At 52.6% G+C, this 15376-nt stretch overlaps 1 protein-coding gene across 2 annotated transcripts in view; it reads left to right on the forward strand.

Annotated features, from left to right (window-relative positions):
- The window catches only part of Tbc1d16 (TBC1 domain family member 16), an 83748-nt gene that overhangs the window by 11171 nt on the left and 57201 nt on the right, over positions 1–15376 (forward strand). For both annotated transcript variants that reach the window (XM_029484035.2, XM_021177371.3), the window contains exons 2-3: positions 6289–6524; positions 7730–8327. In XM_029484035.2, the coding sequence (XP_029339895.1) occupies positions 6347–6524; positions 7730–8327 (776 nt within the window). In that variant the 5' untranslated portion in view covers positions 6289–6346. The remainder of the gene's footprint in view (positions 1–6288; positions 6525–7729; positions 8328–15376) is intronic.

Below are 15376 nucleotides of genomic sequence, written 5' to 3' on the forward strand. Positions count from 1 at the left end.
GCATAAAATGTGTATGTATACATGATACATGTGTGTCACATTCATGTCTGAGGGCACATGTGTGTGGGACATGCGTGGCAGTCAGAGGACACCTGCAGTGTTGGTCTTGTCTTCCACTTCACCGAGGCAGATCCTCTCCTGTTCCTGCTGCACTGCATACCCAAGGCTGTCAGGTTTGAGAGTTCTGGGAGGTTCTGTTTCTTGTCCTCTTAAATGAGTTCTGGTGATCTGAGCTCATGGTGTCAGGCTTTGCCTGACAAACGCCTTAACCCACTGAGCCACTTCCCAGGCCTAAGCTGTGTATTTTTAAAAACAATTTCAGGTTTTTAGAAAAAAAAATGAGAACATCCAGGAAGAACTGTTTGTAGTTATATACCTCCCCCCTCCCCTTAGACAGCAGACTTTACCACCTTAGCCATTTCTAAGCTTAGGTCTCAGGGCTTGAGCTTGCTCTCAGGGTTCAGTGACCGCTGCAGAATTGGCCACAGGCTGAAGCCCGCGTTCCACCTGCTCCCCACCTGCTCCTCCCTTCTTGCACCTGCTTCTTACTGAGATCCCACCCAGTCAGCTCCCAGACTTGCTGCCCACCCTTCTCTCTCTTCCCATGCTCCTCTCTGTTTTTATACCCTTTGGCCATTAGGGCTGAGTGGAGACCCTGGCACTGCTCTCTTGCAACATCAGACACCAACCATAGGTTCACCTCTGCCTTGGGGACTTGGTGCTCCTGTTGGGGACTCCCTCTGGAGTCTTCCAGCACCCCTCTATTTGTGGAACTGAGCACACGTGATCTGTGGAGGAGCTCGGTGTCCGACCAGGATCCTGGAAATATAGTGTGAGGCTGCGTGCTAACCCACTCTGACTCCTGCTGGCCTGCTGCCATGTTCCTGCCCTGCTGCCACCTGGCAGGCTTCCCCGTGACAAATGGGTAAGAGGCCAGGGCACAGGATGCTGGTGGATCCTGTAGGCTGTTTTAGGCTGGTGGACTGGGTGAGGAGGGATTGAGACTGTGTGGTGGACAGAACCTTTGCCCCTAACCTCCAGTGGGCTTGCTCTCCGATGACAGGAAAGGCAGGTGGGAAGAAGGGCTCACTTGACTCCACCCCCAGTTCCTGTCAGCCACTCCCAGAGCAGTAGGAAGCTCAGATCTATGAGGGCCCCTTTAGCAGGGAACATCTGCATCCTGAAGAGGTGGGGAGCCAGGGTGACTTGACCTTGGCCTCCAAGGGAATAATTCAGTTATGGTTAGGGGTCCTGGTTTTCCTAGAGGGCCTCTAGATCACCAAAGACCGGAGGCTGTTCTTTGTCCCTGCTTTCTTGTTTGTGTAGAGGAGCCTATGACATCACAGATCAGCCTCTGTCTGGTCCCTGGCTTGGGGGGGACACACCAAGGGACAATAGAGGATAGATACCCAGCCAAGCCCTGTTTATGGGACAGGCAGGGTTTGCCATGACAGTAGGGACTGTGGCCGGAAGCCAGAGCTTGGATAAGGAGGGCTGCACTGTGAGACATGGCTGCCCAGCTGCACAAGTACCCTACAGAGTCTACAGTGTGCTTGGAGACAGCCCAGGAACACTAGCTCTGATCACCCAGTGCCGCCTGGACAGACGAACGCTGGCTGGGCTGCTGCGTGGGGAGCTCCCCAACCCCCACTCTTCGTGCTCACGGTGTCCAGCAAGCGTTTCGAGACGGAGCTGGAAACCTGGGCGGCTGCTGACGTGTCTTTATTTGTGCAGCTGGAGAGGGAGCAGAACAGATAAGAGCTCTGGGGGTGTGGTGTGTGCGGCACGCAGCGCGTGTGTGCCTTCAGTATTCGTGACCTGTGTGCCGCAGAGCTAGGTCTTGGGGGCTCCTTGCACATGCAGAGAGGTTGGAGACCCCCACCCGCAGTGTTGATTGAGGACTGCCATTCTGTCCAGACTGGCCCTGGTGTGGTGCTGGCCACCCAGGCTGCTGAGTGTTGCCTGCCCTGCTCAGCTCTCTTTCTCTGGGTTCCTGCCAGCAATTTTCCCCAGCTGGGGGTAGGGATGACTTATGGGCCCTGAGCAGAAAATTACTGTCAGAGCCAGAACCCCAGAGACAGGACCCAAGCAGGGCTTTGCTGGCTGCTGTGTCTCTCATTTGCTCTCCTCGCCACAGGGTGGCAGGTGTGGCAGCCAACACAGCAGAAGCCTTGGTGTGAGCTGGGAGCTGGGAAGAGACACTCAGAGAGGCAAGGGAACAATCCTCACAGCCCCTCCCTCCCCACTGCCCCCCATTCCCCACAGCCCCTCCGTCTCCACAAACCCAGCTCACCCCTTCCCTGGGCAAGCCGGCAGCTCTGGCCCTAGCTCGTTAGGGAAGAGCCCTGAGGTGGACCTGAAGTTCTAAATAGCTTCAGTCACCTCCCATAGCAGCAGAAGCAGGGTGTGTGTGCCTGGGGTTCCTGGTGAAGTCTCAGAGCCTGTATCTAGGGGAGGAGGCTGCTTGCAGGAGGCTCACTCTCAAGCTGTGGTTTGCAGAAGGGGAAGGCCTTATGCACCGGGAGAGAACTTCTGGGCTGAGTAACAGGCTCCAAGAGTCCTGCTGTTTCTGATTGGAGGTGGGTCTTGTGTTGTTATGCGTCATTCATGGGTTTATTCATATGGTGATGGTGTGGAGACCAGGCTCTAAACTGGAGGACAGTCAGCTCCCAGGCTTTGCCAGGTGGATATGTGATATATGAACAGTGGCTCTTTGAACATTAAAGATATAAGAAAAAGCAAGATAAAAGATGAACTGCGCGGTTTGTGGCTTGAGGAGAATTCCGGGAACATGAAAAGAAGTCAGGAGTCACAGAAACAGGCTCCCATCCGTTTAGAAAGAAACGGGAGACTTCCGTCCTTCAGAGTAGGCGGTTCGTGGCAAACACGGGTAAGGTGGTGCCCAGCACAGGGTCCAATAGCCCTAGTCCGCTCTCTTTCTGTGTCGAAGACCATGAGCAAAAAGGAAAGGGTTAATAGGGTTAATTTCCACTTCCACACACCTTTCAAAGTCAGGGCAGCAAATGCTGCTTCCTGGCTGGCTCCTGACTTGCTCAGTTTGCTTTTTTAGACCTGGAGGTAGCACCGCCCACCATGACCCTCCCACACCAATCAATCAAGAAGACACGCCCACAGACATGCCCACAGGCCAATCTGACAGAGACGGATTTTCCAGATGACGCTAGGTTGGAGAAAGGTGACCAAAACTAAACAACCGAGGCAGGAGGATCTCGGACTCAAGGGCTGGTGATAGACAAAGCAGTAGAGCTGAGTGTGACGTCCTGTGTGGACTCGCCAGCGTGGGATCGCCAGCAGCCCACACATGGAGCAAAAGGAAAGCTTACTTAGCCTTTCTAGTGTTTGGCTTGCTGGGTTGCCATAAGAAGTTAACATACAAGGAGGCCTCGGGCCGTAAGCGTTTATTCCTTCGTAGCTTTGGAAGCTAAAAAACCTAAGGCCAAGGTGCTGGCCTGTTTTTCCCTTCAGAGGCTGTGAGGGGAATGACCCCTTGACTCATCTCCAGGCCTGGAGGTGGCTGTCTGCCAAGCCAATAGCTATGAAGGTGTGTCTGCCTCCAAATCCTTTCTTTTTCGGAGAGCCTCAGCCGTCCTGGATTGAACACCAGTGACCCCGATAGCTTGAATTCCTCTTGAGATAGCGCTGAATGCTGAGCTGGGGGTTAAGACCACAATATATGGGACTCGGGGAACGTGTCCAATCCACGAGGCCAGGGAGTGTGTTTGTGATGTAAGCAAAAGGAAGATATAATTCCAGTGGGTGGGATTTTACACTTTTAAATTTCTGTATTTTTAGACTGGACATAGAAGATGCAAACGTAGTTTGGATCATGCTATTTAAGAAAACGTGTTCATACATCTTCCTTTGTTCTTCCCCGTCCCCCTCTTTTCTTCTCTTTCTCATTCTCTTCTTTTGCAGACAGGGTCTCACTTACCCCAGGCTAGCCTTAACTCGCAATGTAGACTTTAGGTCTTTCTGCGTCCGCCTCCCAGTGATCTCTAGGATTGCCCCATGCAGGGCTTATGTCATGCTAGGGGTGGAGCCCCGGGCTATGCGTGCTTTTGGCAGACGCTCTCCCCACTGAGCCACAACTCAGCACATCATAACTTTCTTGAACCTATTGCTAGAGATCAAAGTAGAATTTTTACCTTCTAGGCAAGTATTTTACCACTGAGACACCGTAGCCCAAACATTGTTATAAAAAGTTTTATTACATTATGTGTGAGTGTGTGTGTGTGTGTGTGTGTGTGTGTATGCATGCACATACACAATGGTGGGTGTATGGAAGTCAGACGTCAGTTTTTCGGATCAGTCCTCTCTTTCTACCCCGTGGGTCCCAGGGATCAGACTTCGGTCATCAGGTTTGGCCACAGGTGCCTTCACCTGCTGAACCTTCTTAGATGCCCTCCCACCCCACCCTCGACCCCAGCCAGGTCTTATACAGCCTAGGCTGGCCTTGAACTCACAGCCCTCCTACTTGGTCTTCCAGATGCAGACTTTAGGCAGATGTTACCTCGCCCAGTGCAGGGGAAAAAGGGGGTTTTAGAGTTGAAAACAGACCTAGAATTACATCCGCCCAGTGTGATGGAAACCAGACACCAGGCGGCAGGTTTAATTTAGATGAAAGAGGCAAAAAGCAAATCCATTTTGAAAATAAGAATTGTCTTACCAGAGTAAATGACCCTGGCTAATAGGGAACAGATTTGCCCTGGCTTGTCCAGAAGCAGCCAGGGCTCTCCAGAACATTGCGGGAGGGAGGCTGTCTGCACACCCATCCATCCTAGCATGGAGAAGCAGGAGTGCCCACACAGAGGATGAGGGCCTCCCACATTCCATGTCTCTTCCTCCCATGTGGCTTTGGATGCCTGTGCTATTAAATGAACAGCAGCAGGATGCACCTCACAGCTGCCGCCCAGCTTTTGGAATCTCCCCCCAAACTTCCAGCACGTTCTTTTGATTATCCTCAGTGTGGCTAAACAGTGCCGCTGAGGATGCTCTTGGTTTTCGGAAGCAGATGAGGGCTGTTGGCAGCCAAGCCTGGTGCTGATGCAGTTCTCTAACTGATGTGGGGAATGAGAGGCTCAGAGGAGGCTGCACATGCCTCTGCAGCCACTGTGGAGGCCACCCCCATGCCCACGCCCACGCCTGTGGCAGCCATGGGCACCCCTGGGGGCAGGCAGAGACTGCTACAACACACCAGACTGACGAATGTAAAAGGTCTCACTGCTCAATTTTTTTTTTTAATTTTTAATGGTATGTTTTAAGAGCACTGGCAGAGGTCCCGAGTTCAATTCCTAGCAACCACATGGGGGCTCACAACCATCTGTAATGGGATCCGATGCCCTCTTCTGGTGTGTCTGAAGAGAGTGACAGTGTACTTGAATACATACAAATAAGTCTTTTTAAAAAATTAATTTCCAGTCGGGCGTTGTGGCGCACGCCTTTAATCCTGGGAGGCAGAGGCAGGCGGATTTCTGAGTTCGAGGCCAGCCTGGTCTACAAAATGAATTCCAGGACAGCCAGAGCTATACAGAGAAACCCTGTCTCAAAAAAAAAAAAAAAAAAAAACCAAAAACCAAAAAAACAAAAAAAAATTAATTTCGGGCTGGAGAGAGAGATGGCTCAGTGGTTAAGAGCATTGACTGCTCTTCCAGGGGTCCTGAGTTCAATTCCCAGCAACCACATGGTAGCTCACAACCATCAGTAATGGGATCTGATGCCCTCTTCTAGTGTGTCTGAAGACAGTTACAGTGTATTCATATACATAAAATAAATAAAAATTTAAAAATCGATTCTTTTCCTCTTTTCAAATATGGCTACTAGAAAGTATGGCATTGTTTACATGGCTTGTGTAATTTCTGGGCCAGAGAAATGTCACCCTCCTCCTTCTCTTTTTCCTTTTCTTTTCTTTTCTTTTCTTTTCTTTTCTTTTCTTTTCTTTTCTCTAACTCCATCCTCTTCCTCACCTTCCTCCTCTTTCTGCTTCTCCTCCTCTCCCCACCCTGTTGGTTTTCGGAAGCAGCTGAGGGCTGCTGGCAACCAAGCCTGGCGCTGGCGCGGCTCCCTAAGTGGAATGAGCGCCTCAAACTGTGGAGCAATGCCAGTGGCCTGTGGTAGGTTGGGCTCCGGGAGGCTTACACCGTGACCCCACAGCTCAGCGTGCGCCCTGTGACAGGAGGATCCAAAAGCCACTGAAATCCTGACGGTGCGGGGCAGGATGCAGGCCAATATCCATGCCTCTGACCGTGGTCTCCTCTCCCGCCCCTGCAGGTCCTGATAAGCCCTGCCTGGGCTCAAGCGTGCGGAGAATGGAAACGCGTGCTCAGCCATGTCTCTGGGCCGCCTCCTTCGTCGGGCCTCCTCCAAGGCCTCAGACCTCCTGACCCTCACCACGGGGGGCAGTGGCGGGTCCCTCTCCGTCCTGGATGGAGAGGTCATCTACTCTAAGAACAATGTCTGCGTGCACGCACCCGAGGGGCTGCAGGGCCCTGGGGAGCACCACCCAGGTGAGGCGGGTGGGGGTGGTGGATGGGGTCGGGTAGAGTGAGTGGAGGGGGGTGTTAGGTATGCTAAGCCAGGGAGGGGAGGCCCGAGGTATCTGGTGATTTTCCCAAGGGTTCACCCTTTCTGTTTGCCCTCCCTGGGCTCCAGCTTTTGAGGAATGGAGGATCAGCAGGGAGACCCGAAAGGGAAACTTCTAGACCTTGCGACCATTCTCGGTCCACTCGTGGTCTCTGGGAGTGGAGCCTCCCTCGGCTGCCAGTGTTCGGGGAGGCTCAACCCTCCCACAGTCACCTTCAGCCAGCTGAAGTTTCCTTAGACTTTTGGAGGCTCAACTTAGAGCAATACGGGATCGGGATCGGTGGCTTGGCACAGAATCTCAGAAGTGGCTTTGTTGTGAGGCAGAGTGGTGGCTCAGTAAAGACATTTAAAACCGGCTTAAGCACCGTGAGGCTGAGACTCGACCGCTCACCCGGGAGTGTGCATGCAGCAGGCTTCTCTCTGGTGAGGTCCCAGCTGATCCAGCAGATCAGAGCCTTGTCTGTAGAGCATGGCAGGGTTCTAGGCTGTGAGCTCAGGGCTTGGAGGGTCCGCCCACTCTTGAATCTTAAACAACAGCCAGTAAACAGCTGTGCCTTACTTGTGGTGCTGTGAAGGAGCCTCTCATCTGTATCCCAAGGCCATGTGAGTGGAGGGTGTGAGAACAGCCTCCCCTCATGTGAGTGTTATGAACAGCTGGCTGAGTCTCCCAACCTCTGCCAGACACAGAAGCGTGCCAAGGGGATTTTGGCTGGAGTTCAAGTCCCCAGGGATATATGTGGTTGATGTTGTTGGCTCTTGCTTAAAGGGTTTTTGGATCACAAAATCGGGGAAGCCTGGGGATGCTGTGTCATAGCCCAGGAATCGGGATACCCCTCAACAGCCTGGGGCTGTGTTGGGAAATGCCATTGTACCCTTCCCCCCTCGAGAGCCTGGTGCTGACAAACAGCCTTAAAAGAGGCCCCTTCCTCAAAACCTCCTTTTAGAACGACAAGCCAAGAAAGCCATTGCTGACTGGAGGAGGCCCAAGTGCTATCCATCTGCCCATCTTGGATCCGTTTTTGACATGATTGGGTCTCCCATCTGCCTCCCTCCCCCTAGAGCTGTGCATGTATCTGGGATGCCACCTGCCCAGCCAGCCCTTGACCACCTGCCCTGCGACTCCCCACAGGGTATCTGTGCCTGTACATGGAGAAAGATGAGCTGCTGGGAGCTACCCTCATCCTGGCATGGGTCCCCAACTCTCGCATCCAGAGGCAGGACGAGGAGGCCCTACGCTATATCACTCCCGAGAGCTCTCCTGTGCGCAAGGCACCCCGTCCTCGGCGGCGGCGCACCACAAGCCTGGGGGCCCCCTACCAACCCTCTCCCACAGAGCCAAGGCCTCCCCTGATTCCCAAAGACGAGGACATCCTGGTGGTGGTCCAGAACACGCAGGACACTGCGCACATCAGCCCTACAGATGAAGATGGGGAAAAGCTGGCCCAGGGCCCAGAGGTGGATGGGCCCCTGCCCACCTCACAGCCTGTGCATAGTGACTCAGGGATCCTGTCTACAGTCAGCTCCCAGGATGGGACAGAGGATGGCCGGGAGCCTCGGCCCGAGGCTGTGGAGGAAGAGGGCTCTTTGGAGTTGTCGGCCGATGGCGTGAGCAGGGATAGCTCCTTTGACTCGGACTCTGACGCCTTCTCTTCGCCCTTCTGCCTCTCCCCCATCAGTGCGGCCCTTGCGGAGGGGAACAGTTCTGCATTCCTGGAGAGCGAGGGCAGGTGAGTTCATGATGCAGACCCCCAAGACCTGACCTGGGTTGCAGGAAGTGGTTCCAATATCACTGCTCAGTCTGTAGGTCCAGCCTCAGGCTTAGAGCCACCACGTGGTGACTGAGAAGGATACCTGATGAGTCCCTGTGTTTATCTTTCCCAATCCTCTTCTCCATCCATTCCTCTCCCACTGCCTCACTACCCAGCCTGGTAGGTTGGCCTCTGACCAGGGTCCTACTCACAGGATCTTTGGACTTTTCTGTTCCTATTTGAGAAAGAGTGTCAGGTGTGTCTCAGCCCCCCAGGCAAACTCTTACCCGTGTCCCTGGGTGGTACTGAGTGCATGCGGTGTTGCCTGACCAGCTTCTGGGCTCCGTGCTGTGTCTTTTTTTTATTTATTTATTTATTTATTTATTTATTTATTTATTTATTTTGGTTTTTCGAGACAGGGTTTCTCTGTATAACCCTGTCTGTCCTGGAATTCACTCTGTCTGTGCTGTGTCTTTATAGACTACCTGACATATGGCCTGGCCCACTGGGATTCCTCCCTGTTGCCAGCTGCAGAGATAGAAACACAGCCCTGGGTGTTGGACGGTGGAATGTGTGCAGCATTTGCACTGCTGAGTCAATGGGCCTGTGCCCCGTGGGGAGTTCATGCCTGGACTGATTGGCTAGTGAGTGGACTGGATGACATCTGCTGTAGTCTCAGGAGTCGGGAGGCAGGATGGCTTGCCTTGCAGAGGTGTCCTCTGGTCTGCGGGGCCCAAAGTAATATGTCTGATTAAGGAGGGCTGTCACCATGTTACCCAGTGTCCTCGGGGTTCTTAGGTCCTGTTGTGTACTAGAACTTTTCCTGGGGAGACACAACATTCACATCTGCTCATCTCATATAGGGAGCCCACAACAGACAAAAGTGTGGACACCATTGGAGTCCAACGCGGTGCGCCGTGAGTTTTACTGCGGTTACTTACAGGACTGTGGATGAGGGGTTACTCACAGGAGCAGAAATGACTCAAAGACAGCTGCATCACTAATGTCCACCCCAGCACGAGTGACAGCTTACAAAGCTGGAAACATGGAGTTCACAGCACAGTCTGCAGGCAGCTCATCTCTAGGGACCTCAATAGGTCTAAACCTCCTCTAGGCAGCTCTGCTGGCTCCTGCTGCTTGCAGGCAGCTGGTCAGGTCTGGTCTTTGCAGCATTTGCCAGTCTCAGAGGGATTTTCAGCTTTTATTGTTTACTCTGGCAGGGAGGGGCCCAGTGAATCTGGTGGGTTTCAGGGACTTCCTGAAGCTTTTTGAGTTGTTTATCTAACCAGTTAAGGAGCTTCCCTGTGAGATGGAATGTTTCAATGAAACTGTTAAACGCAGGTCCTCAGAGGTTGGTACATGCATGTGTAACAGTGCAAACCCTGGACACCCAAGGATGAGCACACCAGACACCACTGTCTTCTGTATCCCAGACATCGTGGTTCTCAGCTTGTTAGATTTCGGTAAAAGGGCAATAATAAAGATGGTGGTGAGAGTCAGTGCTAGATGGAGAGTATGTGATTAATTATTGAGCTCACAAGGGAGTGGAGATGGTGGTAGACATTGGTACTGTAGCACATGGTCACCAGAGTCAGTTAGATCTGGATTATGCTATGAGTTAGGTCCTGGTGCTGCCCCACCTCCATATTCAGGGAAGGGAGGTAGGGTCAGGGGCTTGCTGGACGTCACCAGCAGGACTGGAACCCGGCTGGAGCACACCATCATGCCAGTGCTGTAGTGAATCAGTCAGGAGAGGGCACAACAGAGACGCATGCCATACTGGCTACAGCAGCTAGCAATTCAAGATGGAGTCTGTCCTGATACTGTCTCCTTGATCAGACACGGTTCTCTAAAGCCTAAGGGGGTGAAAACATTGGTCCTGGTGTTTGAGAATGCAGACAGAATGAAGCAGTCAACTGTAATGAGCATCCCAGGCCTGGTTTACTGACCAGAATTTGACTAAGAAGAAACCTTTGGTAATCCTCAGGCTGGGGTTACCCGAGAGCTCCCCCTGGTGGTACCACAGCAGCAGTGCATAGTGCTTTCCAATGTTGCCAGTGTTCCTAATGCCAGGCTGGACAGAGCTGAGCCTGCTCCCTGTCCAGATCTAGGAATCAGGCCCCCGGGTGTCACTGAGCGCCGGCTCCCTGCTTAGCACGGGTCTGGGGCAAGCTTATCTTTTAGGAGTCCCTGCCTCCCCATTGGGAAATGCAGACCATAATATGTACTTCGTGCTTGTACTAGAGCCCTCGGATGCAATGACTCTCAATTCCTGGGTTTTGTGTCCTTAAGTTCCCTCCCTTCCCTTACACTGTATCTGTCTTCAGACACACCCGAAGAGGGCATCTGATCCCATTACAGATGGTTGTGAGCCACCATATGGTTGCTGGGACTTGAACTCAGGACCTCCGGAAGAGCAGTCAGCGCTCTTAACCGCTGAGTCATCTCTCCAGCCCCCTTCCCTTACTCTGCTGTGAGCCTCAACTCCAGGGCACCCTTGCATCTGGCTTTTGAGGGGCCATCTCCAGTTCCCCACAGGCAGAAGGGGGCACCACTCACCTTCCTCTGCTCTGAACTCTCCCTGGAGCCTGGATCGCACCCTCAGGCTGCCTGTCTGGTCTTCAGCCAGTGGTGGCTGGAGGTGGGTGGTAACTTTGGACCCCAAAGGGAGAGTCAGATCCTGTCTTCCCTCTTGGCTGTGAGGCCTTGTGCATCTGAGGGCAGCTGCCTCATGGGGGTGAGATGTAACTCAGAACCGCTCCTCGGGGCCGGTAGGTGTGAGGTCATGGCTGAGGTATGAGATCAGGGAGCCTGGCCAGGGAGCTGTCTTTCTGTAGAGGACGGCTCTTGGACATGCTCAGCTTCTCCCCTACTCTCCCTATGATGCACCCTGTGCCTTAGCCTTGTGGCTGCTTGTCTGCTATGGTTCCCCAGTAGGTTTCCCACACTTGCCCCTCATGCAGGATCAGTGTGCTTTGCCTGACGTCCGGGAACACACAGCCCAGTTTTTGTTGCTGTAACAAAATGCCTGAGAATGAGCGTTTACAAAGAAAGAAAGGAAGATTGATCCTTTGTGATGGCAGAGCAGCTAAAGCTTTTTGCTGTCGAGGCTGAATTGGATCTCCAGGACCTAAACAGTAGAGAGAGAGAGATCTCTCTCAAAAGTCGTTCTCTGACACCGATATAGCCAGCCCCCTTCCCGTCCATACATTTAAAACAGGCTGGAGAGATGGCTCAGTGGTTAGAGCAGTCGTTGCTCTTCCAGAGGACCAGGTTCAGTTCCTGGCACCCACATGGTGGCTCACAACCATCCATAACACCAGTTCCAGGCAATCTGGTGACCTTCTTAAATCTCTGCAAGTGCCAGACACAGACATGGTACACATACATGCATGCAGGCATAAATAAAATCAATAAACAAAATAAAATAGATACAAATAAAAGGCATATATACGGAAGTCACCATTTAGAAGCTGAAACCGTAGCCTAGTGGGGGATCACCTCTGGTCTCTAGAGAGGCCCTGTTGACTGCATCACACGACACAAAAGTTATCCTTAAAGACAGGAGAACAAGCTCTCAATTACGGGGCTCCACCCAGATGTGCCTTGTGGTCCTGCAGGGCGTGGGACCGAGTTTACCCCCGGTGGATTTGGGCTGTGCAAATTCAGACCTGACATACACTCCAAGCAACAAACGTGTGTGTGTGTGTGTGTGTGTGTGTGTGTGTGCGCACATGTGCCCCCGCGCGCGTGCGCCTGCATGAGTATGTGTACGGTGTGTGTGCAGGTGCCGGTGGATTCCCTGGAGCATCCAGGTGGTTGAGAGCTACCATGTGGGTGCTGGGAACCTAAAAGGACCTCTGGAAGGGTAGTAGTTCCCTTGACAGCACAGTTGAAATTTGACCCGGAGCTTCCTCCTTCCTAAAGTGGGGGTAGAAATATCCCAAAGGCTGAAGTGAAGAAATCACCGCCAAATTGGCGAATGATTGGCTTCATCTCCTCCACATCTTCTGGGAAAGTACTCAAGTCTGGTTGGGACCATCACTGCAGCAGTAAAACACTCGAGGGAAGCCCCCTGAATGTGTGTTTTCTAAGGGAGACACTTATTACAATAAATGGGGAGGGTCTCTCTCTCTCTCTCTCTCTCTCTCTCTCACACACACACACACACACACACACAAAGACAGGAGAACAGATCTGTCCACCACCAGGATGGGGCTGGCTAGCTTTTTTTTCTTGTCATTAATTTATTGATTTATTTGCTTTACATCCTGATTGCAGCTCCCTCCCCTCCTCCCAGTTCCACCCTTCCAACCCACTTTTCCCCTTCTCCTCAGAGCCTTGAATATCTGATCCTCCTGCCTTCCGCATGCTGGGATTATGATTGTGTGAAACCCACCTGGGCTATTCTGTACTAGGAATTCAATCCAGGCCTCGTGCATGCTGGGCAAGCACTCTACTATCCGAGTCCCCAAACTTCCGACCTGCTTTTCCAGCACTGAGGAGTGAACCCAGCGTCCCTTACTACTGAGATACATCCGCAGACCTTTCCTGTGTTTTCAGACAGTGATCCGGCCTGAGTTTGAACTCACGTGGTAGCTCAGGCAGGCCTTTAACTTTCTATCCTCCTGCCTCAGCTTCTGAGTAGCTGGGATGTCAGGCTTGGGCCTCCAGGTATATTTTGAATTCCTCAAGGAGTTTCTGTTTGCAGAACCATGCCTGTGGAGAGACCCAAGGGAGAGTGGGTCCTGCGTGCTGGGCAGAAATAGTGTCTGGATGAGGACTAGGTCCTAGGCATGGGCTTAGCTCTGAAGACCTGAGTGCATCCACCTGGCCTGCTCCTTGAATCCAGAGAATTGAGGCCCAGGGAGGCCAGGCTAGGGCAGGGCAGGGCAGATAATCTGGCTCAAGGGTGCCCCCTTGTGGCAGAACTGAAGAACAGCATTTGCAGGCTTACTAGAGGCTGAGGATGGACAGACAGACATGGCAGTGTCATGTTCCTCTTCCTTTCGTTATTTGGTGGAATACTCAGAAAGCCTGAGTAGTTAAGAGCATGTCAGGGTCCCCTGGGCTACCTGCATTTGTCCACTGCCTCTGGGATATAGCCCAGCTGGGCCCGCCTCTCAGCAAACCCAGCCATGTACCAAGTTCTGAGTCTCTCTTGGTCCCCCTCCCATGTCACAGCGACAGGCTGGAACTCATGGTCTGTTGGTTCAAGGCCTTGTTGGGAGTGGATGCCTGGGACTTGGCTCACAGGGATTGGGTGCTGGTTGCCTTTGTCTCCCTCTACCGTCCTGTCCTTTCAGTGTGTCAGGAAACACAGGTCCAGCCCTGGTAGTGTCAAAGATGACACCACAGTCAGGGGCATCTGGTCACCTCTTCACCTCCAAGAGGAACAGGTCTCTTCTGAAGAACCATCTTGGTGTGAGCATGTGTCTAGCTCGTGTGAGCGTGTGTCTAGCTCATGTGAGCGTGTGTCTAGCTCGTGTGAGCGTGTGTCTAGCTTGCGTGAGTGTCAAGCTCGTGTGAGCGTATGCCTAGCTCGTGTGTCTAGCTTGTGTGAGTGTGTGTCTAGCTCATGTGAGTGTGTCTAGCTCTTGTGAGCGTGTGTCTATCTTGTGTGAGTGTGTCTAGCATGTGTGAGCCTGTGGCTAGTGTGTGTGAGCTGTCCTTGTACTGGGGACAGAGATTAACATCAGACATTCTCCTTGTCCTGTCCTGCTCCAAAGGCCCTGTATGGAAAGTATGAGATCTCGAAGGTTCAGAAAGAGGAAAGTGCACACAGGTGTCTGAGGGAGCAGGGAACGGGCCCACATACCCACCAGAGGGAAGGAATGTTAGCCGACCCCACTAGTGAGTGCTCCTGAGTGTCTGCCTTCCCTCAGCCTGTGACCCAACCCCACCTCTCCCAGCCCTGCAGCATGAGGCAAAAGAATCCTGTGCTGCTGTGAGCAAGTTCCCAAACACTCAAAACCAGGGTGGGGCTGGAGAGATGGATCTGTCAGTCATGGCAGCCTGAGCTCAGCTCCAGTGCCTCATAAAGAGCCATGTGCAGGCATGTGCCCCTGATCCCAGCACTCCTGAGGCAGAGAGGAGGATGTGGGGGGGATGGCCAGCCAAAGAGACAAGAATCAATCAACCAAAACCAACAAGAAGGCAGGCTGGGGCTGGAGCAGAGGCTCGTTGGGTAAAGAGCACGGGCTAGGTGCTTTTCAGAGGACTGGGGGAGGCTGGGCAGTCACGTGGAAATTCACACCATCTGTAACTCCAGTCCCAGGGATCCAATGAGATCTTTTGGCCTCCAGTGGTGCACAGACAAGACGTGCAGGCAGAACAGCCATTCAATTGACACTGAAGGTGACCCCTGGGTTCTACATATGTGTGCAAACAGACACATTAACATGCATGCATTCCAGGAAGCACATGGGGTGACCGATGCCGTGGCTGAGCTATGGGAAAGGCTGAGACCTAATGTGGCTGTTCGGTGAGGCTGCAGGACTCTGGGCATGGAGGAGAACACTCCAGATCTGAGCTGTCCAACATTGTAGCCCCTCATGCCACAACCCTATGAACTCCTGAAACAGGACACATGCAACCAAGAATTCTTGCCTATTTATATTTAGGGTCAGGGTCTCATGTAGCCTAGGCTAGCTGTGAACTCATTCGTCAAGGGTAACCTTGAAGCCCCCAATGTTCTGCTGCAGTCTCCTGATGTTACAGGTGTGTGGTGCTACTCCTAATGTATTTGGTGTTGGGGATGGAACCTGCATGCCAGACACACACTGCACTCACTGAGCCCCAGCCCCAGCTGCATCTAAGCACGTTAATTGTGTGTATTGAGTATTACTGATTTAAACAGCACCCATGGCCAGTGTTGGCCAGCTGGGTCAGGATAAAGACACCGGAGAGGGTAAGCACAGGCCAGTTATGAAGCAGTTTTTAGTGTTGCACATATTATTTTGTGATTAATATTAATCTTAGAAGGTCAATTAAAAAAATAGCCCTAAGCTGGGTGGGATGGCACTTAG

This window comes from Mus caroli, unplaced genomic scaffold (assembly GCF_978045245.1).
Source record: "Mus caroli unplaced genomic scaffold, Mus_caroli_1 scaffold_13, whole genome shotgun sequence".
NCBI classification, from domain to species: domain Eukaryota; kingdom Metazoa; phylum Chordata; class Mammalia; order Rodentia; family Muridae; genus Mus; species Mus caroli.